The sequence below is a fragment of the Dreissena polymorpha genome, chromosome 7 (genome assembly GCF_020536995.1).
Source record: "Dreissena polymorpha isolate Duluth1 chromosome 7, UMN_Dpol_1.0, whole genome shotgun sequence".
In the NCBI taxonomy this organism is placed as follows: domain Eukaryota; kingdom Metazoa; phylum Mollusca; class Bivalvia; order Myida; family Dreissenidae; genus Dreissena; species Dreissena polymorpha.
In genome coordinates, this window is record NC_068361.1 from 63,302,075 (window position 1) to 63,328,822 (window position 26,748).

Here is a 26,748-nt window from a genome sequence, read left to right on the forward strand (position 1 = left end):
CCACCATAGGTTTGCAAAGTCTTACTATGGTATCAATGGCCCACCATAGATTTGTAAAGTTTTATATGGTCTCAATGGCCCACCATAGATTTGTAAACGCACAATGTACGACAGACGACCTACGACGGACGAAATGCAATCACACAGGGATTTGGAAATGCACATGGTACGACGGACGACGTACAACGGACAAAATGCGATCACACAAATATCAACAATTGCCTGTAATGGAATTGTGCCCTCTTTATGTCAATAACGGCTCTATTAAGATTCTTTCTTAATGCTTACAAAAATTAAATAAAAAATATTACTATATACACAGTTTGTGTCCTAACTCAGACGAAAAAACTGTCAGTAAACCAGAGAAGCCAAATTAATATTCTTAATATGGCAAAATTAACCCACAATGGAATTCAGGGGTTATAAACTAGGATGCGAAATAATCAGCTGTTTATATTCCATAAAACAATTCAATCTGATTATTTCCAACAGCAATTTACCCAAATACAGTCTGTTTAATACACCTAAACGTGTGACTGACTATTTTAAACAGAATACTCTTGTCTTTTTCTATTAAAATATCATAAACCAGGACTTTTTCAATCAAATATTACCAAAACATTGCGAATTGTCCAGACCGTAAAACTGTAATGGTAACTTGGCTGTCTGTCTGTTCGTCAACTGACAAGTACAGGTACATCAATCCATAATTAAACCAAACAAAGAGTTGAAATAATAACTAAAACAGAGGTTTGGTGCTACAGTACACTCCACGCGTTTTCCCCAATTTCCCTCCATACTCCGCGGGGTGGAGAGGAGGGACCTGGAGGGAGATTGAGAAAATCCTGCTTTACGCGGCGTTTGCATGATTTTGGACGCGGCGGTTAGCGATCGGCAAAACTGATAAGCCGACGCTGCGGCCCTCGGCGTTGGCAACGCGGGGGAAACTCCGCGTTTTACGAGATAACGATCAATTTAATTTTGTTTGACTTCCTGATTTTCAAATAAAATTACATTTATTACAAGTACATACATGTACATGTAGTATATTTACAATAAAAAAAAAACAAGATAGATCGATCCCAACGTGGTTGTAGAAGTAGTTGTTGTTGTATAGAAAACTCGTTGATTTACGACACACAAAACGTCGTCTTTTAACTAATACTTACCAATATATATATAAACACAGTTTGCAACATTGTTTTTATTTTGATAATTTAATCCAAAGTTTTTATGTTAGCAGGTGATTTTCTATACTGAACATGTCAACAAATTACCAAGGACCCTAAAATCTTGCAAATCTGTGTGAATTGACAGTTTGACGTAATCAAAGAAAAGCCGCTTCCTGTCTTAAGGCATAACTTACTCAAGTAAACACGTTCAACGAATGCATAAGGAATGGTTTTAATTGTCGGAACAAAGTCAATTCTCTGCTCGTTAATGCATTTATTTTCCCTTTGTAGGTAGGTTATTCCATTGATTGCTTAAAGAAGGTGGTAACTATTGAGTTGATAGTTGCATTTAATATTCACAGTTGTATTCTTGTTGCGTCGACATTCAAAACAATGTTTACCAGTAATTATTGGCCAATCGGCAGAGTGACATTCACACATGTTAATCCCTTTTGTCAAAACACCGCAGACAGCAGTCTACACAATAGGTCAGTAGACAAGCTTTGCGTGTTTTCATAACGTAAAACACTTAAAATCCAGTTCCGCCCAGATGATCAGTTTACAGTACAATTACTGTTAAAATAATTACTCTACTAAATACCGTAACAATAAAGATTCTTCGTGTTCGATTTGAAATTATTCTAGAGGAAATATCAACTTATTCGCGATATAATTTCGTTAAAAAATACCTTAGAAACTTTTAACCGAAATCAACAAAATTCAATGTTCTCTGCCCTACAAAGTTTGTATAAAAAATTAAATACATGCACGCTTTGCAGGAGTATACATTGTACCTTGACCTTGTACATTGCAGCATAATTTGTGCGCGCTTTTGTCGGGAAATATACATGATGACTGTATATTGGAAGCATTTGTAAACGTCGTGTTAACAATTAAAATCGTAGTGTGTTTCGGATAACTTATTATTATTCTCATTTGCAAATTTTACGGAACATTTATTCTTGTGTTATATGTGTTATGATTTAAATATTAATTTGTCGAATGTATTATATTCATTCATATTGTAGACGTACCTGTGAATTAAAAAACATAATTTTTATACGTATTAATTTTCTGTACAATTATCTTTTTTTAAACATGTACTACAGTATTTTAACAATTTATTATAACAATGTTTTTATTTTTTGGCATGCCCAGTAGCACACTGCTAACGCGGCGTTGCAGGGCGGTCACTGATAAGAACGGAAATTGTCTGCACTTTCCAACTAGCCTAAAGTAATACACGCCGCTGGAATTAGAGAACGTGGCGTAACACCACGTTTTATCGAGTTCACCTCGCTCTTCCAACGCCGCGTGAACACACGCTAGCAGAAAAAGACCCGCGGAAGGAGCGCGGGTTTTTTGGGGAAAACGCGTGGAGTGTACTGTAGATCTTCCTTTATATTTACCAATTACTGCCTTCAATCATTCAAATTGAATGAATACATGTACAGTAACGCCCGTAAGAATATTTACTTGTAATAATCTAACCCATAATTTGGCTTTAGTGTCCCTTATGATTCTATCCCTTACTTTCATAGAATCAGCCCTCCCCATAATATCGTCCCCTTAAAGAAAAACCTACATAAAGTGCTGGAAATGTAATGTTTTTCAATTTTTAGAAGTTGTAATTTATTTTATGGTTATCCAAGACTATTACGACGATCATTCTTGTGATTTCTGGTATTCATTGGAAAGTCGGTAATGTTTATTCCAGGGTGATGCTATAATTTTTAAATTACGTAACTCAAAAGTAAGTTCAGTCGATCGGGTAGTTCCGGATCTCGGGTAATTCCGAATCAACTGTATGATTTAATTAAAATATTAGTCTAAAAGATATTGCCATATCAATATAACTGTGATTTTTGGAAAATGTGATCAATTTCAAGCAATAACACAGTTTTGCTTCTTATTTCAACGGTGTTTTCATTGAAAATTACACTTTGGTAACTATCACAGTCTTGTCATTTTACCGTCGCACCGTCTATCTATAACACGCGTCAACAATTAAAAGACGACTTAGAAGCACATTTCCATGGTAAATGCTTGTACATTTGGTATGAATTTGTTTGTTTATTATTATTTTTAAATTCCTGTGAGTGTTTTTAGTATATGTTTATGATTTATGGAAATAAAAGCATTGAAATTGCACCTCGTGTACATGTCAGTTGCGGATCAGCTGATTGGGGAAAATCTCAAAACAGTTTATTGTTGTTTAAATACTGTGTTAGTCATATTTTAAAGCTCTAGCTACCACAAAAGATTGAAAGGAAAAGTGCCTAGTTTCTCATACATTTGATATAATGTTTCATTGGAATTATTTAATTATAATACTATTTTGTGACTTCAATGTCGAGAAATACAGATAATAAGATTGAATTTTGTTTATTCTGTCTGTCTTTCTGCCCTTAACTTTAACCTTGCTCATAAAATGAAACTTTATGGACCTGGTTCTCCAAACTTTACATGTTCTTGCATCTGATTGAGATCTCTTATGCAAATCAGTTATGAGGCATTATGTCTAAGTCACAATGTCAAGGCTAACACATACAGTAAGCATTTGTCGAGTGCATCTTGGTTTGTTTGTATGTTTATGTGTTTAGTAATATGTTAAAACATTTAAAGGTATAATAGCGGAGTAATAAAAACCAGCGGAGTGCTAAAAACTGTACTATAGACAATTTAATTGATAAATAATGGTAAGATGTTACTAGTGCTGGAAAGAGATTGGTAATATTTTAAATAGTTATCCTTTTTTTTAATGTGCATTTATGCTGTGGTTTTGTTTTGCATTTCAGATAATTGTTAAGTTGGACTGATGGGTCCTAAAAAGCACGGGTGCTCTGCACAGTCATTGGCAAAGAGGCTGAAGCGGATACTTTTATATATTTTTACATTATTGTGATCTTATTATTGTTAAATGTTGCCATAATATGTTATTTACCAAAAATTTAACTTGATATCTAGTATTGTCTTCCATTTCTTAACCATTTTTATCCCAGAGGTACTGGTTTATGTTGTGTTTTTTTTATACTTTTATTACATTATTTTTACATTATTGTGATCCTATTATTGTTACATGTTATCATACTATGTTATTTACCAAAAAAGTAACTTGATATCTAGTATTGTATTCCATTTCTTTAGCAAATTCATTCCAGAGGCACTGGTTTATGTTATACTTTTTATGGATACTTTTATATATTTTTACATTATTGTGATCCTATTATTAGCAAATGCATTCCAGAGGTACTTGTTTATGTTCAGTTGTCATTTTTATGCCCCTGTTTTTGGCCTGTCTGTCATTCTGTCCCAAAACTTTAACCTTAGTTAAAGTTTTTTGATAACTTTTGCAATATTTAAGATAGAAACTTGATATTTGGCATGAATGTGTATCTCATGGAGCTGCACATTTTGAGTGGTGAAAGGTCATCGTTCAAGGTCAAAGGTCAAAAAAGCTAATCCAAGGAAGTAATAAGCTTTAAAGGAAGATACTTATATGTACCTGCCAAATGATAAAAAAATCAAAGCGGCGCAATAGGGGGCATTGTGTTCCTGACAAACACATCTCTTGTTATAAAAACATTTATATAAAGTACTGTATTTTTAGGACCTTAGTTATAAAAATATTTTCTAGTCATACATAAAATGTTCTAGTCATAAGCATATATGTCATATTTTCATACAGTTTGTACATTATTGTGATTCTATTGTTGTTAAATGTTATCATATTATGTTATTTCCCAATAAGGTATCTTGAGTTTATCAATAAATTGCTTGTATTGAGTCTTTGTGTTTGTTTTATATAACCAATAATATTGTTTTATATAACCAATAATACAGAGGAATACATTTCAAATCAAAACATAAATACTTTCCAACAGCTTTATTCTCCTGTGTACAGACACATACCCTATAATGCTTTCAAATTGTCAGACAGTTATTAAACTGAAACAAACGAAGCTATCTGATGTTTTATTTAATACATGCATCATTTGTTTAGACAGTTAAAATAATTGTTGACAGTCAAAATAAGTTTTGAGATGATCCCTGACCTACATCTCCCCAATAGTCCGAGTGATCCGAAATTACCGCACTTGATTCAGAACTAGCCGACTTCATGCAAGTGAATAAGTTCAAATTGGCATCAGAAATGTATTGGTAAGTATTAATAAATCAATATGGCCTAAAAGATGAAATATTTTGCCTCAACAATCCAAGTATTTTGAAAGCAATTGCTTTCTTTTAAAAATATTAACACCATTATTTACGCTAGTGATCCGGAACTACCCGGCCGACTGTAGTATGTTATTGGATTAATAGTAGCTTTATCAAAATATGCCGCTTATTATTCATTAAAGTGTAAAAAATAAAGACTGTGTCTTGCCGTGAACTGTCTAGTGCAGTAATGCCCCAAATCTTGACAGCCAGCTGGTTGAAGAAAGGTACAGAACCGAAGAAGCCCCGAAGTATTCTTCAAAACGATGACCTCATGTGCCTCGTGTTTTTTTTTCGACTTTCGTTCGCGTCCGAAGAACGACTGTCAAATTTGCCTGGTGCAGAAAAGCCCTAATTGCAAATTCACTAGATTAACGTCTTCCCTCGTCGCCAATAATGTGTTTCTACACATATAACTGAGATATTTCAAAGTTAAAATACCAATTTATTTACACGACGTACAAGATAAAAGCAATAAATGTTTCTACCTTCGTCTCAGTCCCTCGAATGCCAGAGTTGAACCCGCTTCGTCAAACGTCACTACCGGTACGCACTAAAACCCGCACCACTGCAAAAGTGAACCAAAAAGGCCTCATGGTATACCAAAAAGGCCTAAGAATATTTTTTATTATCATTGAATAGTTATGCTGCATATAATTATTATATATATTAAATAGTCATAACATTTTTATTAGTCTACTTCAAAGCCGTTAATTTTATAATCAAAGTTGGCAAAATTATCGCTAATTATCGCATACAGTATGAATTGTTCATTAGTCACAATATTTTTCCTTGAGTTATAGATGTTTAAGTTTTTTAATTAAAAGCAATTAATTTTGTAATCAAAGTCGGCATAATTATCGCTAATTAGCACGTAGGAATTATCCGTTTAAGAAAATTATATTTTTTTCTGAACCTCTGAACTTTCTGTTTGCATCTAAAAGTGTAACAAATGAGTAATGAGGGTGTTGTAAACTTACGTGGCGGCCAAATATATATAAGATCCAGAATTATTGAGAAATATATAACACGTCGTTGTGTCAAAGTTGTCTGTAGTAGTTGCTTTTTTTACTCATTATATTGGAAAGTATACCGGACTTTATTTGGCGCTTGAAATATAGAGTTTTTAAATCGTGTAAATTATACGTATTTCTTCATGAGTGTTAATTTATTGTGTGTCGACATTGTGTGAGTGTTGTGGTATGGCCTCCAATCGTATAACATGTATCATATAAATGTCGTCAAAAAAGTAACGCACACAATATATGTGAACAACGTTATTTATAATTACTATGTAAAACAATAAAATAAATAAAATAAAATATACGCATATGGATTAGTGACTGCTGAAAGACAAATATTTAATATTTGTAACATATACTATTAAGTATATAATATTTTGTTATATATTATTAATTTCCTCTTAAACTTTTTTTTGCAATGTTAAAAATATAAGAAGTGGAAAGAATTTGCATGTACAAAAAAACTCGCTAATCAGATCGGGTATCCAAGTGTCAATGGTCATTCACAGTTTGCGGCATCTGTTTTGATAACAGATTAGTAGAACGCCCACATATGGTGTAAAATGACACTTATAGGGTATGTAAGTCTCGTCATGTGACCACCGATATTTCACGAGATCTCCAACTTCCGGGTACATACAAAAAATCAGAATGGCTATATCAATAATGTACTGGTCTAACTACGTTGAATCGCACGTTAAATTAAGTCGAAAGAGTGAAGCATCGGTTGAAAGCGACAGGGTATTGAAATTCTTTATGGACGAACTGCGTGTAATCCGTGCCAGCGTCCAGGCTTCGATGAAAAATACATCATACAATGTTACGGTTAGTTATTAGTCCAAATAATTAGACGTAAGCTACCCCGCTTATGTAAATCGACCTCATATTTATAGGAGTAGGTTAGTTATATACATCCGAATTACTATGGCAAAGTAAAATGCTAATCGTACTCGTAATGGTTTTAACACTTTTTATTTTCTCATTCTGATTTTGTTCTATATTTTTCATTAGATTCACCTTGAACCAGAGGACAATGGCGTGATACAATCATCGACGTGTCAGTGTCCAATGAGGGAATTCAAATGTCATCATGTGGCTGCTGCTTTACTGTTTGGGTAATGCATAAAATTACATATATTTGTATTGTTTATGTTTTAAACATGCTGTAAATATACTCAGAGAAAATAATTATCTGTTTACTATTCATGATACTTTTTTCAGCTAACAATTACATTTGTAAGTTTTTCATAATAAACACAAATATCCTCACAGGGAATGTAGAGGCAAATGCTTATGTGTTACTATAAGTATTAATTATGTCTTGTATGTATTAAAGCTTTTAAAAGTTGTTATTAAATTAATTCATGATACAGATACAAGAGAGCGAGCAAAACTGACATTAAGTGTTCCTGGATCAAGCGTCCGAAATCCGCACCACCCAAGAAAACTGTGACGATGGCTGAAATGTATCCACCAAATCAGCCTGGATACAGGTAAAGAGCAAAAGAATTTTAAAATGATTAAAAAATGTCATCTCAAAGCTATTATTTTGAAATAATAAAATTGTGTACTGTATATAATTCTTTTTCGAACCATCCTAGATCTATTCATTAACTCATGAGAATAATTGTTTTCATAATTATTTTTTAATGCAATGTACCTTTTTTTACTCGTTACTCAGGGCTCTAAACAGATCTGTCTCAGATGATGACAGAACTTTTATTTATAAACAACTTGGACAGTTGGGTCGCTTTACAGGTTCGCATAAGTGGTCCCTGTTAGAATGTTTTGTTCCTGTTATCATGATTTTTTCCTGTTAGCATTTTTGAGCGGTTCCAGTTAGTATGAGTATTTCAGGTATGTGCTTTAAAGCGTTTGAATATATATGTATATGTTAAGCAATAATTTTCACGTAAAAAAATTATGCTGTACAAATAGTGAGATATTACTTATTAAGCTATCTCATTGGCAATTATGTAGTTGTGATAGTATGACTTATAAATAATAATTCCAAAAAATCCTTGGTATGTCAAAAATTATCAATACTACATGGTCTTGTTTATTTAAAAAAAAACATGAGCATTATTTTAATGGTCTTTTGCTAATATTTGACCTGTTCTTTTTTATGTTTAAAGCTCTGCATTGGATTATGGCAGAGGAGCCACAGACACCGGATGTACCAGTGCCTCTCCTGGATGACTTGATGATCCATCCTGAATATCTGGGAGCTGAGGACCCCCGCACATGGCTGAGACGACAGTTGCTGGTGTCGCACGAAAAGGTCAACCAAACAGCTGCAGTAACTATTGGACAGAGGGAAAATGCCTTATGGGCAGCTGTTCGCAAGTTGAGATTTACCGCCTCTAACTTCGGACATATCTTGTCAGCGTTTGACAAAAAAAAGTAAGTGCTAGTACATATTGCTATAATTTTAATATATATGACGCACATGTCTTCATTTTAGGTGAGTTAATATAAATTTAAACTAAGTGGTCAATATGAACTTCTGATATATGTTTCTCGACATTAAAAAATAGACTTGCTTTACTTTTTCTGCCATGTTTTTAATGCATTGCAGTTACTTATGCTCGATTGGTCATTGTCGGCTCGGATACTACTTACATGTACCCCGGGTACTCTTAAGTATACTTGCATGTACCCCGGGTACAGTAAATATACTTAAACATACCCGGGAATTTGAACGCTAAATCGGTCGTTGTTGACTATTTTTGTTAAATTAATTATGTTAACATAAGTGCCTATTTTCTGTTAAATGGCCTATATATCATCGAAACTCATACTCAAAAAGCATGGTGATGTAGTGTTTTTCTAAACCCATTTATTCCTAGTGGACTCTCCCATCCTTCTAAGTTGGATCAATTTATTTCCAAAATTAGGGATGTTAAGTATATTTATTTCTATATATTAAGCAAACAGCGTAGGCCCAGATGAGACGCCGCATCATGCGGCGTCTCATCTGGGTTTACGCTGTTTGCAATGTCCTGTTTTCAGGACGCTAGACATGAATGGGTTAATTGAAGAGAAGTTTGTTTAAGATAAACAATATCGTTTAACGGTATCAGTAGCATTTATGACGACATCAGATTTTGGGCAGGAAAACAACTCGGGTACAGTCTAAAATAGCCTGGGTATTTTTAAGTATATTTACCGTACCCGGGGTACATATATGTATACTTAAGAGTACCCAGGGTACATGTAAGTAGTACCCGAGCCGACAATGACCAATCGAGCGTTACTTATACTGTTGTTTAATGTAAATAAACATACAAGATAAATAAGTGTTTGTATATGTTTTTCAAGACTGACAGTGTCCTTGAAAAAAAGACTTCTGAGCGCGTATAACCTGGAAAAAAGGGCACCTGTGCAGTGGGGGGTAACACATGAGCAGGTGTGCATAGCTGAATACTGTAAGGTTGGAGGAGTCGCTGTACGCCCGACAGGCAAGTGAAAAATGTGTTTTTTATAAGTTTGAATTGATCTTTAGTTGTAATAGAATTTCATAATGTGCTTATTCTGCTGTTAATGCAGTTATGCTTTGTAATAAAAGTAATTTTTAAGGTCATATCTTATGTTCTATCATTTTATTACAGGAATTTGGCTGCATGAGTCTGGTGTCTTGGGTGCATCACCAGATGGTTTTGTCGAAGGCGTGTTTAGGGGTTTAGTTCATCAACAACATGGACAAGCAACATGTAGTGCAGACATCATAGAAGTAAAGTGCCCCTACACTGCCAGAGACATGACTATCCAGGAGGCGTGTTCATCTATCAAGGATTTCTACCTAGGTAAAACTATTATTTCTACATTTTCAATGTTGTAATGCATTTATAGTATAAACAATTAAAAAATATGCATCAATTACCCATTTTGCATACAGCGTGCAATTACATCCATTCCTATAATTAAAATCAGTGTGATGTAAAAGATGGTCTTGCTTTTACAATCTCTTTATGTATATAACACTACTACAGGGATTTCAATAGATTTGTGTAAACCAGGAGTCAAATTACCCCATGCTTGACTTTTTCGGGGGTCAAATAAAATAATCAGGGGTCAAAAAATGAAGTTATCTGTTCCTGAATAATTTTTATATAGTCTGTAAATGTTGTTTTGCATATACTAAAATGAAATACTATGCAAACAATAATTGTATGATAAGAAATATATTTTGAAGTTAGTTTCTTTGTTACATTTGTGTCAAAATGATGCTATGTAGATTATTTGCAGGAGTCAAAAGACCATCAATTTTAAAATCAAAAGCATAAAAAAGCATGATTGTGCTTCAATTGAAATTCCTGCTACTAGGTGACAATTGCCTTCTTACACATGGATGCATACTCGTTTCAGATCAATCTTCTGATGGACGGCTTTCCCTCAAGCAAGCCCACAACTACTGGCATCAGATTCAAGGACAGCTACACATAACGGGAACTAATACATGCGATCTTGTTGTGTGGACAAATAAAGACTTGCAAGTGATCAGAATAGCAAAGGATCATTTGTGGTCGGTCAATCTGTCAAAAATGATTGATTTTTATTTTTCGAGCTTTTTACCATCACTATACGAATAAAGGTTACATTAAATCTGAGATGTTATTACTCCAGGACTCCAGGGGTCAGTGGTTCGACCCCAGTTGAGGACTACACCTTTTGTTTTTATTCATCTTTTTGTAACTGGAGCTTTTTAGATCCAAAGTTTACATTTATCAATGTTAAAGCATTGAATGGCAAACTTCAACACGTGCCAAAATCTGTGAAAAGGCCCCTTTGAAGAAATATGTTAATACATGTACTACCAATTAGTTGGTTATTTATATATTGTTTATATAAAGATAACTGAACCATTTTGTGACAGTACAGATATTCTTTAATTCTACATTTTCAGCAGAATGTTGTTTTTATGTCCCCCAACACTATATTGGGGGACATATTGTTTTTGCCCTGTCTGTTGGTTGGTTGGTTTGTTTGTGCAAACTTTAACATTTGCCATAACTTTTTCAATATTGAAGATATCAACTTCATATTTGACATGCATGTGTATCTCATGGAGCTGCACATTTTGAGTGGTGAAAGGTCAAGGTCATACTTCAGGGTCAAATAAATGGGGACATAGTGTTTCACAAACACATCGCTCGTTTTCATTTGTTCAAGTTGTAAGTAATGCATGCTTTTCAACAGCAGCTTTATCATGGTCAACTGAGTTGCCATAATCAATAAAATGTAATTGTTTTTATTTGTTTCTTTGTGTTTTATGCCCCCCGATAGGGTTGAATATACCAGTCATACTTTCCATCTGTTAGATGTTTATGAAATAAAAATACAGAACGACAACCAAATGTGCATGATTTGTTATTTAAACAATACACACAAAAGTTCATAAAAATACAAACATTCCATATACAATCGGCATAAGCATATGCTAAAATTAGAAATACAAACTATGCCTCCGATAGGGTGGAATATACCAGTCATACTTTCTGTCTGTTAGATGTTTATGGAATAAAAATACAGAACAACCAAATGTGCATGATTTGTGATATAAACAATACACACAAAAATTCACAGGCATACAAGCATTCCATATAAAATTGGCATAAGCATATGCTAAAATTAGAAATACAAATTGCCAACTGAAATGTAATAACCATTCATCCACACTGTCTTCAGAGTGTTTGAAGAGGTTTGCTCCTTTCAACTACTATGCTAGCTAGACTGAAACTTGCCTCAGCAAAGAGGATCAACTCTTTATGGTACATACAAGTCACAACTGAATCCATTCTTTTTACAAAAAGATTTAGGAATACAGCATCATTTACACGAAATATTGTTTGAAGGAATTTTACAGGTACACAAAGTAATTCAAGTAGTTTTCATCCGATCTTCACCAAACTTGGTCAGAAGTTGTATCTAGATGATGTCTAGATCAAGTTTGAATATGGGTTATGCCGGATCAAAAACTAGGTCATTGGGCCATTTAGTGCGTTTTAAACATTCAGCATGTTGTCTGCTCTCTTATTCAAGTAGTTTTCATCCAATATCTTTACTAAACTTGGTCAGAAGTTTTATGATCTCTACGCCAAGTTTGAATATGGGCCATGCTGAGCCAAAAACTAGGTCATAGGGTCACTTTGTGCGTTATTTAACATTCAGCATAATGTCCGCTCTCTTATTCAAGTAGTTTTCATCCGATCTTCACCATACTTGGTCAGATTTTTTTTCTAGATGATGTGTATGTCAAGTTCGAACATGGGCCGTGCCGGGTCAAAAACTCGGTCATTGGGTCAATTTTACTGTGACAAAGCTCTAGTTTGAATCAATTTCATATTTATCTGCTATTTCCTTTAAAAGAGGAGCCTGAAGATTGACAAGACAACAACACAATTGAAAAATTTTTGTCGATAAATGTCTGTATTGTGCAGGAATATGATCTAAAATATCATAATTTTTTATCCTTTCGTTTGCCCTTTCTACATGAATTCGGCTCCTTCCAATTTTGAAGCAAAGTAAAGCTTCCTCTTTTGTGAAATGACCTTTACTAGAAAGAAAAGGAGGAATGTTTAAAGAAACTCCAGCAGGAAGTTTATCAAAAATATTGAAGCCCTTATCAGCCAAAATCAAGTCACCTGGTTTAAGTTGCTGTAATATTTTCGAGTGATCAACAATAGCTGCATCTGATGTAGAGCCTGGATAAAGATCTGAACAAAAAACTAATGCACCATTTGGAGCAACACATGTAACAGCTTTTACAGTATGTCTACTTTTATAATTACTATAAGAAAGTGTTTGATGGTTCATATTACAAGGAACATCCTGCACAATTTCTGTAGCATCCATTGCAATTCTTGCAGAACTAAAGTCTTCAAATGACTTCGGCATGGATCCCTTGCATTTGAGTTGGCTTGGAATTCCTACTTTAAGTAAAATTCCTTCAAACAATATTTCATGAAGCACAGAAATATATGTATTTATAATGTTCGAAACAGTTCCTCTGCTTGTATCAAATCTAACTGCCAAATCTAAGTCCTTACAATTCAGACGTAATTTCATAAGGGTGATTAATAGTTGATCCTCTAGGCTGAAGCAGGTAACAGTCCAGCCAGCATAGTAGTTGAAAGGAGCTAACCTCTTCAGAACACCCACCAGGACTTGGAAGACATCGACAGGAAAAGATGTGTATAGCAGCATCTGAAATAAAACAGTGTGACATGAACATATTGAGTTGTGAGTGAGCAATGTTTTAACTGTGGTAGGAAATAAAAAGGATTAGATATGATATACAAATAAAGCTTTTTAATACAATAAACATTACATTTGTACTCCACTGACTTTATTCCATATTTTGTGTAACAAAAAATCATTCGGATTCAGTGATATAATTATTCTATATGTTCCAACTTAAAAAGAAAAGCAATTAGCTTATATGTATACACTTATAAGTATACAAGAGATGTGTTCATCAGAAACACAATGACCCCTACTGTGCCGCTTTGAAATATTTTATTTATTTTTTACCTTTGACCATGAAGGATGACCTTGACCTTGAACTTCCACCACTCAAAATGTGCAGCTTCATAAGATACACATGCATGCCAAATATCAAGTTGCTATCTTCAATATTGCAAAAGTTATGGGCAACGTTTAAGTTTTTTTTCTTCGGAAGGTCGGACAGACTGACATACTGACTGACGGACAGTTCAACTGCTATATGCCACCCTACTAGGGGCATAATAAGTCATTCATATACTTGTGCACAGTATCGAAATGATGGATTGTACCGAATTGCAAATGGAACAACAATTACAAAAAAAGAAACTTGTATTATATCCAGAATGAATGATATATTTTGTTATGTATTTTTTCATTGAGTACATTTTACAAGTATACAAACAAATACCTTATCATTGTCACCAATAATGTCCTGAACCGACATTTTGGATGGGCGCAATTTCATGCGGCCAAGTTCACCCTCTAGACGGGCTATCTCCCTTTCTAACTCTTGAACTGCAAATAAAAAATTTATGAAAACTTTTATTATTAAAATGTTGCTGTATATTGAATGTAAATCAGTGATTTTTACACCCAAGTCCTGCATCCTGTAATCACAAAAACCTCTAGAGATGCAAAGTTTCGAATTATGTGAGTCCAAAAAATGCATTGAAATTTCTGAAAAAATAATATCGTTTAATCATTGGACTCATTCTTTCATTTCTGGGGCTCATAGATTTGCCAGTTATTGAGTCCCAGGACTCAGATTAGAAAATTTGTAAAAAAAAAATCACTTGTCACGAACACTGTATTATGTGAATTTGGATTAAGACATCAAACTGGGAATGGATATCCTTTTAGTGATTTTCTCAAACAAAACTAATCATTTAAGATCTGAATTTATTTTATCAATACTTCAAGCTTAAAAAGCAATTTTCCATGACTTTTTCATTAACAGTGATTGTATTTTGATCATTTTCACTGTATTTTAAAACTGTGTTCATGCGCGGCATGGACACAGTCTTATTTTATGAGGATTATAATAAAAATTCATAAAAAATCCAGTTTTGTAGTAAAATCAATTTAAATGAAGCTATTATATATGCAAGTATCTATTTTAATCATAATTTGTCAAACTAAATAAATACAACATGTAAAACTGTATATTATGCACAGTTGAAAAAACACAATTTATTCCCAAGTTGATGTCTTATTCCAACTTCACATAATAGAGTGTTCGTGTGAGTATTAAAGTAAGCATAATTGAAAAAAATCTGTAGCATACTAGATTTTGTTGGTAGTTCAGCATCAATGTCATCATAAGCCCTGTAGTCATGCGTGTAATAATTATGGTCCTGGGAAATTGTAGTAACATCTACTGGTATGCTTTCTTTCACATCTTCCCTTTCCTTCAACTTCGGCCTTTTGCATCTGTTGTAAGAAAATAATTAATATAGCAAAAACTGAAACTGAAGAAACCTTATCAGAAGAGAAATTATTGTTATTATCCACTTCTTTTATAACAGAAATTGAGAATACCAACTATAAACATAAAATAAGGACATCTGGGATCAGCACCATTGAATGGTCAATGTGAACCATGATTTAATACTGTTTTTTATGAACATATACTTAGTACATTCTACTACAAATTCTTTACTCAAATTTAAACTGTTAAATAAAAAATTAATTGCTTATGTTAAAAAACAACAACAAAGTATAACATGTTATCATAAATATTCTACACTTTTTACTATGATATTTAAAACAAGATATGTGTTTGTCGGAAACACTATGTCCCCTTTTGCGCCGCTTTAAAGCTATATCTTTGACCTTGAAGGATGACCTTGACCTTTCACCATTCAAAATGTGCAACTCCATGAGATACACATGCATGCCAAATATCAAGTTGCTATCTTCAATATAGCAAAAGTTATTGCAAAATGATAAAGTTGGCGCAAACCAACCAACAGACCAACCAACCAACCAACAGACAGGGCAAAAACAATATGTCCCCAACTATAGTGGTGGGGGACATAATAAAAACAGAAAGTTAACTTGAACAATATTTTGTTCCGTATATAATTTTAGTACTTTAACAATATTTTGTTCCGTATATAATTTTAGTAATTTACCTTTTAGGTGTGTTCATTTCTGGGAAATGTAGATCTTTCTTCTGGTAATCAAAAATGGTTGGGCCATTTTCTTTCTTGCCATCTACAAAATGACAACTGCATATCCGGTCATTCCCGTTGACAGCTCTGTCCGCTCGTCTGGAAATAATTAATTTCGTTTTCATTGCGTATGATATTGGTGTAAATAATATCTGCAACATTCCATTTGATATAATCTTTAAACAAATTATAATGTCATAAAATGTGTTTTCTTGTTAATGGATACATGTTATACCAATCAATTCACTAAATAAACTTAGCCGTCTATGATTCAAAACATATGCTTTAAACTTGATACTTACTCTACAAATATAAATGTTTAATGAATGTAAACAAAAAAGTTGGCGTAAACAATCCGAAACGTATCATATCCGAAAGCGTTCACACTCGTCAAGGGTAAACAAACTGGTTTGTGATTGTGCAAACAAAATCACTATACCTGCATCTATCAACCCATTTCTTCTTCTCCTTTGGGTTTATGGGGAACCTGAACAGACTACATGTTCCATTGCCCCCAGTCCTGTGCACACAATGAATGGCAAAGCAATACACCATTTCAATGCTATAGTTGATGTACCCGGAAGTTCAAAAGCGAAATTGAAAGTAAACGAGACTTACATACCCTATTGGCACCTATTGATAATTACCTGCGCATTTTAAACTATTTTCCTAACGTTTAACGATATAAAACTAGCTACATAAAATTCGGAAGACTTAAACCGAAACCAATAAACATGCTTTATTCTATGTGATATTATTAAAAATTATAACTGATTGTCTATATTATTACGCATTTCATTAGCATTAAAAATATATTTAGCAAAGTTTATAATGTCTTTTTTATTAGCCGACTGCATTAGAATGTCAACTTTGTTTATTAACGTTGTCCACCTTTGAAAATATGGTTTTAAATGTTCCTTTCTAATTTCTCTATATAGAGGACAAACAAGTAAAAAGGGATACTCGTTTTCTATGGCGTGTCCGTTGCAAAACTTACATTTCTATTTTTGCGTAGTATCTTATTATAACGACCGCTTTCGATCTCTAATTTATGTGAAAAGTATGAGGCGAAACAATGCACCACCTCCGAGTTCCTGGCCAAGGTCGGTCAAGTGTACAGTGTTGTGCTGGAGTAATGCACATGTATATTTGACATGTTTAACAATATTATTATGTTGTTATGTTGTATTTTGTCAGTGTGACTGTATATCGTCTGTAAATGTTTGCTTGTTACAGTATATTTTGTTATGTAAATTGTGTGCCTGCTTGTACATTGTCTGTATCGTAAATGTATATTTAAACATAAACAACAAATAAAGAAAATAATAAACTTCATAAATGTTCTATGACTTATTTCATATTGATTTATGTGTATTTGTTTGTAAACACAATTTGAAACCTTAAATAACAATAATTGCTTTAAGGCCTTTTTGGTTCATTTTTTGGCCTTTTTGGTACGTTTGGGGCCTTTTTGGTATTCGGCCTTTTTAGCATGCGGCCTTTTTGGTTTTCGGCCTTTCTGGACCTAAATCGGTCTGATCTACGTCCCGTCTTCTCTCGACTCGGTACGGATCGGGAGCAAAGTCACAACAATACAATTAAATACAAACACAAGAACCAATACTGACCACTAGAGTGAACTTGAACTCGTTTTTTTAGATAACAGACAAATGGCTGCCAGCTTTTCCCTCCGATTTGATCATGTGACCACACTCACAAAAATATCATGTTCAAATAATAAGTACGGGTTATAAAACCACTAAACAAATCGGGAGAAAGTCGACCCGGTCACAAATAATAATGGCATATGTATAATATATCACACAAAGTGTTCACTGCGGATAAATAATAATGCCGACGCACAACATTGATATAAACTAGATTGTTTACTGGTAAAAAAAAGAGAAAAAAATTGATGATTTCACAACCAATCAATGATGTACACAAACGATGTTTTCCATTGACAGTGAGGTATCAAAATTTTAGGACAGAATATATCAAAACAGCGAAACCCATGTATCAGTTATTGAATGTATGTAATTAGAGCTCATTGTGTCATTGTCGACCTGAAAAGGCCCACAAGTCAACCGGGGGTGACTAAAAACCGATTCATGTCACCCTGCGGTGACTTCAAGCCGACGGGTGACTAGGATCGGCTTTATCAAGTTTATGTCACCACAGGGTGACATGAATCGGATTCTAGTCATCCCCGAAAGACAAGAATCGGCTTCTAGTCACCCGTGTATTTTTTATCAAACGGCACCGCATCCACAAATAACTTCCGCAATTAATTAATTAAGTTTATATTTAGACATTTCATATATCTCTTCTTTCGTTTTTGTAGTATTGTTGCGTTCCGTGGTACTATAAATTCACAACGCAATTCCGATACGAAATGTTCAACGGGTTTATTCACAAAAACGGTTATAACTGTGTACTGATAAACAAAATGCTTACTTCCGATACATTCAATAAAGCTTAATATTCATCGGATTTAACAGTCTTGACAAAGTGGCGTAATCAAATAATAGAAAAAAATGGATGTCAAAAGTTCAATGATGCTCCTCTAAACGTAATACGGTAGTTAAAGTTAGATTTAATACTTCAATTACTTCATATTTAAAAGAACTTAGTATGGAGCTATAACTTATGTCTCAAAATTCAATGGTTCAATACGAAAGTTACTACTGATAATGTTAAGCTTACTTTTTTAGAGAAAAATTTGATAGATGTTACCCCTTTAAAGATTATAACAAGAATGAACCCTGTTACCAAAATTTGGTCACTTTATATAGCCGCGGCATTCCACTTGTGACCAGAAATTGGTCACTGTGACCAAATATTGGTCACTGTGTGACCAAAAGCGGGTCACAATAACTGCCGTGACCAATTATGAAACGCTCGAACGCTTAACACTTATGAATTATAAAATGGACTTTAAATGACAAACCAATTTAAAACAGATTATATGAACTAATTAATAACCTTTACATGCTAATAATAGCGTATATTTCTTACCTTATGCCTAAAAATAGGTCTTGCGATAAAAATGTAATTCAAACACGGCACGCAACTTGTTTTCTATAGACAAAAAAGGAAATCAAGTGTGGGTTATTCTGCAATAACTTATGGGCGGAGCTTAGTGTTTCGAAAATAGTTCCGAATAAATAAAGAAAATATTGCAGTAAAATGCACGTGCTAACACCTGCTCTAAAAGAAATGTAACAAATATAGCATGTATATAAATGTAATGAAACAACAAATTGTATATTTGGTGATAAGTGGCATAACCACGCCTACAAAGAATGTTATTTGTTAGGAAACGTAATTCAGAAAACATTTATAGCATGTCAGCTTTTCAGTAGCATCAATACACGTGACGTCATTAAGTTTCTACGATTGTTGTTTTCAATGAAAGTGACGTCATTTGCAAAATATTTATGAATGAAAACGACGTCATATGTTTGTACAAGTCAATGACGTCACTAAATAGTAAACTTTGTACTAAGAAGGGCGGAGTATTGAAAAATATAGTTCACGTCCTAAAGCTTGAACCAAATCGATCAGAATTGTGTAAGAATTGAAATAATGTTTTTCTATGATGGTTTGTTGTCGAATAACCCACAGTAAGTTGTATAGATGCGTGTTATCAAATCACTCGTGCTTCACACTCGTGATTTACTGTAATTCTTACGCATCTATACTCCTTACTGTGGGTTATTCGACAACAAACCATGATAGAAAAATATTATTTTTTAAACACAGCAGTGTGCAAGAATTACCCATAAGTCAGCATTCCAAGATGGCGGACAATGGTGAAATGACATGACGATTTCTAGTGAAAAATGTGAATAACAATCAGACTAACGAAGATAATTGTGCAATACCTATGGATTTATAAAATATATGTGTTCATTAACCCAATACAGTGCTTTTATTTATGAACAATTCGCTTAGAATATAAATAACTTGAGTAAAAGTGCGTCTCGGAACAGACACTCTATGAGTCAACCTAAATAAGAAAGAACAATGTCCACATTCCTGGTTAAAATGGCAAGTAGCAAACATGGTTTGATTTATATGTTATGGGATCTGTTAATAGTCAGATTTATTTACATATTCTGCTTATTATGTGTGTCAAAACGCACTGACTATTGGAGTGAATGAATCCAGAACAAGTATTTACAGGAAAGGTTAAACATAAGATTAAAACCCCAGTGCATATCATTACCCCCCCACACACACACACACAATTTGGCTAAACTCCTGTAGCCAATACACATTTGAATAAAATTTAAAGTTAAACACAAACATTACCTATAGTTTAAAAACATGAACACTAGTAAACAACTGTCATCGTCACATTAGTTAGTGCCGTTGTAAAACAACATTAACACAGTAAATGAAATACGACACAGTTAGTGTTTTTAATTTCGGTATTTGTTTTTTTTCTGCAGTGCTTCCCGAATCTCCTTAAGCACATTAAGCATGTCCATGTGATTTGCATTGATGGCACTCAGTATTGTAGAATGCCCCTCCCTAATTGTGTTTTCCATCAGTATTGTTGACTGTCTTATTGCCTCCGTGATCGGATCCTGGATTACAGCCGTCGGCACCTGTGAAGTTGTCATCGTAGTGGAAAGCACCACTGGCTGTTCTGATGTTACTAACCGTGGCATGGGGCTCGTCCAATCCCGCTGTTCAACAGAAGACAATGTTGGTACAACCTGCTGATTAGGTTCCGCATAAGTAACCGTTTGCTGATCATCAGGGGCGGTCAAAGAGCCCAGCCAGACGTTGAACTCCTCCTCCTCCTCGTCTTGCTCGTCTAACAGGGGCGTTGGTGCATCGTACTGACCAATTGGAGGGTCAGTCAAACATCCTGGCTCGATGGATATATCAGAAGATGTTAGAGAACCGCCCATTTAAACGGACGTATGGGGATTCAAGGCATGTTTCGTTTTCTCCTGGTCCGGTCGTTCCAATTTTAACGCAGAGCCCTTTTCAATGCTGCTTAGTGGCAACACAGGATCTTGGGTTTGCACTGTGTCCTCTATTGCTTCTACATAATTGTCGATGTCAATCGGCCGTTCCGCTTGATTTAGGAGCACTGGCGTATTGGTCAAACCAAGTTTACTTGCCTCATCGATATGCCTCCTGTACTTACGTACATGGTCTATAAGTTCGTGTTGCTCAAGGCAGCGGAAATTGCATAAACTGCAAGAGAATGGTACTCTGTCCATGGACACATGGTATTTTAAAACATGGCCTACCACTCTAGACTTTCTGTCAGTTTTTCCACAGGCACGACATCTATACTTCTTATGACGATCGTCTACAGCTCGTCACATTTTCAAAAAATAAACAACCAGTAGTGACGTAACAATTTATTATTACTAAACTTAATGATTGTTCTTTTGCGCCACTAAATGTTAGAGTATACTTTAAATAATCCCTATTTTTGTAATAACCCCCACCAAAATATTTATGCACTTTTCTTTTCTTTTTTTTTACGCAACGTTTTTTTTCGCGCAAGATCCTAAGTCTTTGATTATGAATTAGGTATTGGCTCACATATTAGTTATTCGCTTATGTGTTTCTTAAGTTTCTGTTTCGCAGAGATAAACCATTTAGGAATGTGTTTGCCCCTGTACGGGTTCAGTTTATCGTGGTGCACCATTTTAGTATGGCCCTCTCGGTCAGTTTTCAATACAAAGTTTACTGTTGAATTTTTTTGTAGAATGAGCATGGGCCCTTCGTATATATTTTCGAGTTTCGGACATAACCCAACTGTACGGCCCTCATTAAGACACCATACAGGGTCGCACACCTTGAAGTCTATTAACAAAGCTTTTTGTTCAAAATGAACTTTACTGCGTTTTGCCCTTTGTTTTAGGTGTTCCATCGCTATCTGGTGTATGCGGATCAACCTTTCCCGTTGTTGTCCCGCATATCCGGCCTGTTGCATGGTGGTGATATTTATCATCTCGGTGGAACCTCCAGAAGATGGATCAGCATATATGATGTCTGCTGGGAGTCGAACTTCACGTCCAGTTACCATCATATTTGGGGAGAAACCAGTCGCTTCATGCGGTGTTGCTCGGTACGCACCCGCCAAACTACCTAGGTGTAGATCCCAGCTTGTTTCTTCACCCGCCAGGAAGGACTTTACCATTTTAATAAGTGTGCGGTTAAACCATTCTATCTGCCAATTGCCCTTTGGATTCTGTGCACTCGTCCTGGACTTTGTCATTTGTAGTCTACTGCACAGTTCCTTGAAGAGGTTAGACTTGCAAAAATAAACAATCTCCCTTGTTCTCCAGGTCAACGGGAGTCGCCATGTTCCCGATAACAACAGACTGGTTTATCACAGTTACTGCGTATTTATACGCACAAGAACGTAAAATACCAAAAATAGCACAACCCGACCGCTCAGTGCGCGATGTCATGTATAAAACGCGGAACGTTTAGAAAACTGATTACTGTTCAGACCATTTTCGTAGGATCGGGAATTTTTGTTAAAAAAAACAATGTCAAATCTAATTTAATTTTTTCAGGGTTTTGAAAAAATACGTCTGCCGGTTTTGTAAACCGATAAATATAAAAGTTGTCGCCTTATGTAATTAACAGTTTGAAGCCATGGAGAACTCATAACTGATTGTAATGTAATAGTCGTATTTTCCACGAGTCCCTCTTTTCTCCGATATATACGTTTCAACTGTTTCAATCGCATACATGCAACTTCTTCCGTCTTTATCCATGACTCGATAATCCAGCTTATGCCCGTTTTCATTTATTTCAAACGAATTCTGGTTAATATTGACGATAAGAGTGCTAAAGAATGTCGAACACAAACGTTAACAATTTTTCGAAAGTATTAAATGAATTTCGGCATATGTTTCTATTTAAAGATTTGATGAAATGAGCACCCAATCAGGGGTTCTGAAATATGTTAAGAGTCTACTTGTCCACGGACAAGTTGGACCCACAAATTCACTTGTCCGTACCCAAGAAGTACTTGTCCGTACTTTTAAGAAAAGATAGCAAATAATACAAGCATACACTTTTGTTAACTTCTATTTTAAATTATAAACATAGTTAACGAGAAAATTCACATGAACAACAAATACAAGCAAGATGTGCATATAATAAGATCACGTTTAAGTCACACATGATACCATCTCGGATATTTAATAAACTCAACATGACTAGACAATTCACTTGAAATAAAATAACCTCCGTCAATTTAAAGTATACAATTATCCGCTAATAAAGGAAACTCCTTACAAAGTTTACATTTACACACATCGGCAACGTTTTCAAGCCAATGAAAATCAATTAGCCAAGACTCAACAAATTCTCGTTTCCGCTAGGCGTCGTATGTTTATCATATTCATACTTGGCTTTTCTCTTCTTTTCCGACGCCGAACTGATTTTATCATTGGTCTGATTAGCGTCATGTCTTGACGTTGAAGTGGTTTTATTATATAAAAATCAAATGCAGGTCGTTAGAACATGTATGCGGCCATTTGCAATGTACGAAAAGTGTTATCTAATGCGTGGTTGGCTGTTGCTATACACATGTGTGCTGGTTTCTCTATTAAAATTGTTTTCTTATGCGTGATTGGCTGTTGCTATATATGCTCGTGGACTGGTTTACTACATTAAATAAGTATTATCGGAAAATAACCTATCTTCAGTTGAAAAAGTGTGACAGTCCGCAGATTAATCATAAGCTATTTATATAAACTTTTGTTTTTGATTTTCGGAAAATAGAGTAGTTTCGTTCTCGAAAAAAAATTACCACGGAAATTTTACTTGTCCCCGGACAAGTCAGCTTTCAAAAACTGCTTGTCCGGAAGGGGAAGTTGACGACTCGGACAACTCGGACAGCATATTTCAGAACCCCTGAGTACGGTATTATGGAATTCAGTACGGTGTTATGGAATTTTTCGTATAAAGGAAGTCTATTTCACACGCAAATTCAGTTAAGGCGAAAATTGTCTTCCCTGATTAGCCTATGCGGACTGCACATGCTACCAAGAGACGACACTTTAGCACATGCATTAAGTCCAGTTTTCCCAGGGCGGGACTCATATGAGTCGTGTTCTGAGAAAACTGGGCATAATGCATGTGCGTAAAGTGTCGTCCCAGATTAGCCTGTGCAGTTCGCAGAGGCTAATCAGGAAAGAAACTTTCCGCTTTTATGGTATTTTTCGTTTAAAGGAAGTCTCTTCTATACGAAAATCCAGTTAAGGCGGATTGCACAGGCGAATCTGGGACGACACTTTACGCACATGCATTATGCCCAGTTTTCTCAGAACACGACACAAATGTATATCGGGTACCAAACTATTTTCTTTAAAACACTCATTTCTTGTTTTGCATCATGCAAAGATAAATCGTCATGTGGATTCTGAACAATAGTTTCTCTTTTTCAGACCGTTGACCTCCTAAAAGTCCAGTTGAATCTGCTCTTAAAGCACGGCACGGCAGAGTGCCCACTCGTGGTCATCTTGGACTCGCTTGACCAGCTGGACACCTCTCACAATGGCCGCTCTTTGATGTGGCTCCCGGCCTCCCAGCCGCCTCACTGTAGGATTATCGTGTCATCACTTCCGGAGGAGAATTACGAGACGTTTCCAGCCCTCAAGGTAGCGGAACTTTTATAAAGGCAACAGGTGTACTAGTATAAAGATAAAATACTATGTAAGGGGGGATGTTTATTCATAGAAGTACTCCCGGCTGTACAATTTAAACCTTGTTATGAGTGATAAAGAGCAACACACGAACCTACATTAATATTCAGTTGTCAGTAGCCTGTCTATTAACAGTTATTGTATTATTATTATTATTATTATTATTATTATTATTATTATTATTATTATTATTATTATTATTATTATTATTATTGATTTAGTAATTTATTTATGCTGTCATGTGGCTTATAGGGAAATAACATTGATTTAAAACTGAGAATTCACTGTTTAAACAGTAAAAATTATGTTGACGTCCAAATTGTATTATTCCCGCGAAAGTCATCCGTTTATCTCCACATAGGGCGAAAGGCATAAGTAAAGAAAATGTATTACATATGGTAGACTATCGATTTTTTAATCACTGTGACCATAGAAAATCAAAATTTTCACTCATGGCTGCGCCATAAAGTGTTAAGATATTCATTGGTTACTGTATATTTTTTCTATCTCTTTAAAACCAGTTTTCTAGTTTACAAAAAATAAAGAAGAGTTATGTATCGACGTGTCCATTGACTATTTAAAACACTGGTGGCCACATTTTGTATTTGATTTGTATTTGAGGAATATGTTACTTTTTTTAAAATACCAAACGACATCGAAATCTGTGTAGACCTACAACTTAAAAACACACCGCTAAGAAGTCCTTAAAATAATTCAGCAAACGCAAAATATTTCATTATAAACTTGTGATACATGTTTGCCGTGTTTTATAGAAATTATTTCCTGACGAGGATAGGTACATACATGTCCCGGAACTAGATCAGAGGGATGCACACAACATTGTGGCATTGTGGGCGCAGAAACGGAACCGGACGTTGACTCAGACCCAGATGGAACTCCTGCTGACCACATTCCGGAAGTGCCCGACACTGCTGTTCTTAAAGGTGTGTGCACGCAGCCCTGGAAAGGTTTTATAAATGGAAAATGAGGAAAATACGTGCAGAAAATTTAAATACAACGAGCAAAGAATTTTGACACTAAATCACTAAAGACCATTCTTTCTCATTTGTTCGTTTTTTCCATGCATTTCCACGGGGTTCATAAGACGTCGCCCTTCAACTTGGTGATTATAAGCCACTGCAATCGCAATATTGTCTTCGATTTGTATACTAAGTAATACATATTTAACGTGTAAATATATTATTTATTAGATTCATTCAGCCGGTAGAAATTCTATAGTGTCATTAAATGTTTGCTTTGCTGCGTTATTATTAGTGGGCTTAATGCACTAAATTCTGCCTTAACTGGATTTTCGTTTAGAAGAGATTTTATACTAACCGAATAAAAGCGCAAAATGTCTTTCCTAATTAGCCTTTCCGGACCGCACATGCTAATCTTAGACGACACTATTAGCACATGCATTAAGACCAGCATTCCAAGAACAATGTTCAATTGTTTATCTACATGCTTAAGAAAGTTTTTTTAGCAGAAATTCAGATCAACATGGATATTTACTGCAGCAAATAACGGAATCACCGAGGCGGAGCTTGATGACGTGTTGTCTTGCGATGATGACGTATTGAATGACGTCTTCACCTACTGGACACCGCCCATGCGCAGACTGCCCCCTCTACTTCTCGTGCTAATACGGACGGACATCGACCAATATATCGGTATTGAACATACTGTTATTTTCTCGTTTGAATTAAATGTTTTACGAACGTCGAGCTGTTGAGAAGACAATGATGTCCAATGCATTATTAACGTCGCATATTATTAAAATTAAGATAAAGCGTTTATCGCAACGGTTGAACGTCTGCCTTAAGAACTTGTGATCATAGGTTCACTTCACCTTGATGCTTGCAGATTTTTTTTCAGCTGAGTAACACTTACTTCAATGTGCTTTAAGTGATTTTTTTATTGAAATTAGTATCAGTGGTAAATTAGCTACATTCTG

General features: G+C 34.9%; 3 protein-coding genes across 3 annotated transcripts; 2 read left to right on the plus strand and 1 right to left on the minus strand.

Moving 5' to 3' along the window:
• Positions 1–6,986: 6,986 nt before the first annotated feature.
• LOC127838602 (uncharacterized) lies at positions 6,987–11,666 on the plus strand. The gene is made up of 8 exons (XM_052366429.1): positions 6,987–7,237; positions 7,424–7,527; positions 7,786–7,905; positions 8,094–8,170; positions 8,548–8,815; positions 9,734–9,873; positions 10,024–10,218; positions 10,781–11,666. The coding sequence occupies exons 1-8, from the start codon at positions 7,064–7,066 to the stop codon at positions 11,002–11,004; spliced, it is 1,302 nt and encodes a 433-aa protein (XP_052222389.1). The 5' UTR covers positions 6,987–7,063; the 3' UTR covers positions 11,005–11,666.
• Positions 11,667–11,766: 100 nt separating this feature from the next.
• Positions 11,767–16,687, minus strand: LOC127838601 (uncharacterized). Its single transcript, XM_052366428.1, has 5 exons — positions 16,532–16,687; positions 16,054–16,191; positions 15,204–15,349; positions 14,328–14,434; positions 11,767–13,618 (listed from the first exon to the last, which is right to left on the minus strand). The coding sequence occupies exons 1-5, from the start codon at positions 16,645–16,647 to the stop codon at positions 12,737–12,739; spliced, it is 1,389 nt and encodes a 462-aa protein (XP_052222388.1). The 5' UTR covers positions 16,648–16,687; the 3' UTR covers positions 11,767–12,736.
• Positions 16,688–21,242: 4,555 nt separating this feature from the next.
• Positions 21,243–26,454, plus strand: LOC127839773 (NACHT and WD repeat domain-containing protein 2-like). The gene is made up of 5 exons (XM_052368160.1): positions 21,243–21,251; positions 21,989–22,195; positions 24,534–24,746; positions 25,565–25,735; positions 26,312–26,454. The coding sequence occupies exons 1-5, from the start codon at positions 21,243–21,245 to the stop codon at positions 26,372–26,374; spliced, it is 663 nt and encodes a 220-aa protein (XP_052224120.1). The 3' UTR covers positions 26,375–26,454.
• Positions 26,455–26,748: the final 294 nt, after the last annotated feature.

Bases quoted from the DNA above. Each gene is read 5' to 3' on its own strand.
- LOC127839773 (XM_052368160.1), top strand. The intron at 22,196-24,533 runs GTACGCACCCGC...TCTCTTTTTCAG, and splicing joins GCTTCATGCGGTGTTGCTCG to ACCGTTGACCTCCTAAAAGT. The intron at 24,747-25,564 runs GTAGCGGAACTT...CGTGTTTTATAG, and splicing joins AGACGTTTCCAGCCCTCAAG to AAATTATTTCCTGACGAGGA.
- LOC127838601 (XM_052366428.1), bottom strand. From the start codon at position 16,647: ATGGTGTATTGCTTTGCCATTCATTGTGTGCACAGGACTGGGGGCAAT. The intron at 16,192-16,531 runs GTATAGTGATTT...AATTATTTCCAG, and splicing joins AAATGGGTTGATAGATGCAG to ACGAGCGGACAGAGCTGTCA. The intron at 13,619-14,327 runs GTATTTGTTTGT...GTTTTATTTCAG, and splicing joins TTATTGGTGACAATGATAAG to ATGCTGCTATACACATCTTT.
- LOC127838602 (XM_052366429.1), top strand. From the start codon at position 7,064: ATGGCTATATCAATAATGTACTGGTCTAACTACGTTGAATCGCACGTT. The intron at 7,528-7,785 runs GTAATGCATAAA...TTCATGATACAG, and splicing joins GCTGCTGCTTTACTGTTTGG to ATACAAGAGAGCGAGCAAAA. The intron at 7,906-8,093 runs GTAAAGAGCAAA...CTCGTTACTCAG, and splicing joins CCAAATCAGCCTGGATACAG to GGCTCTAAACAGATCTGTCT.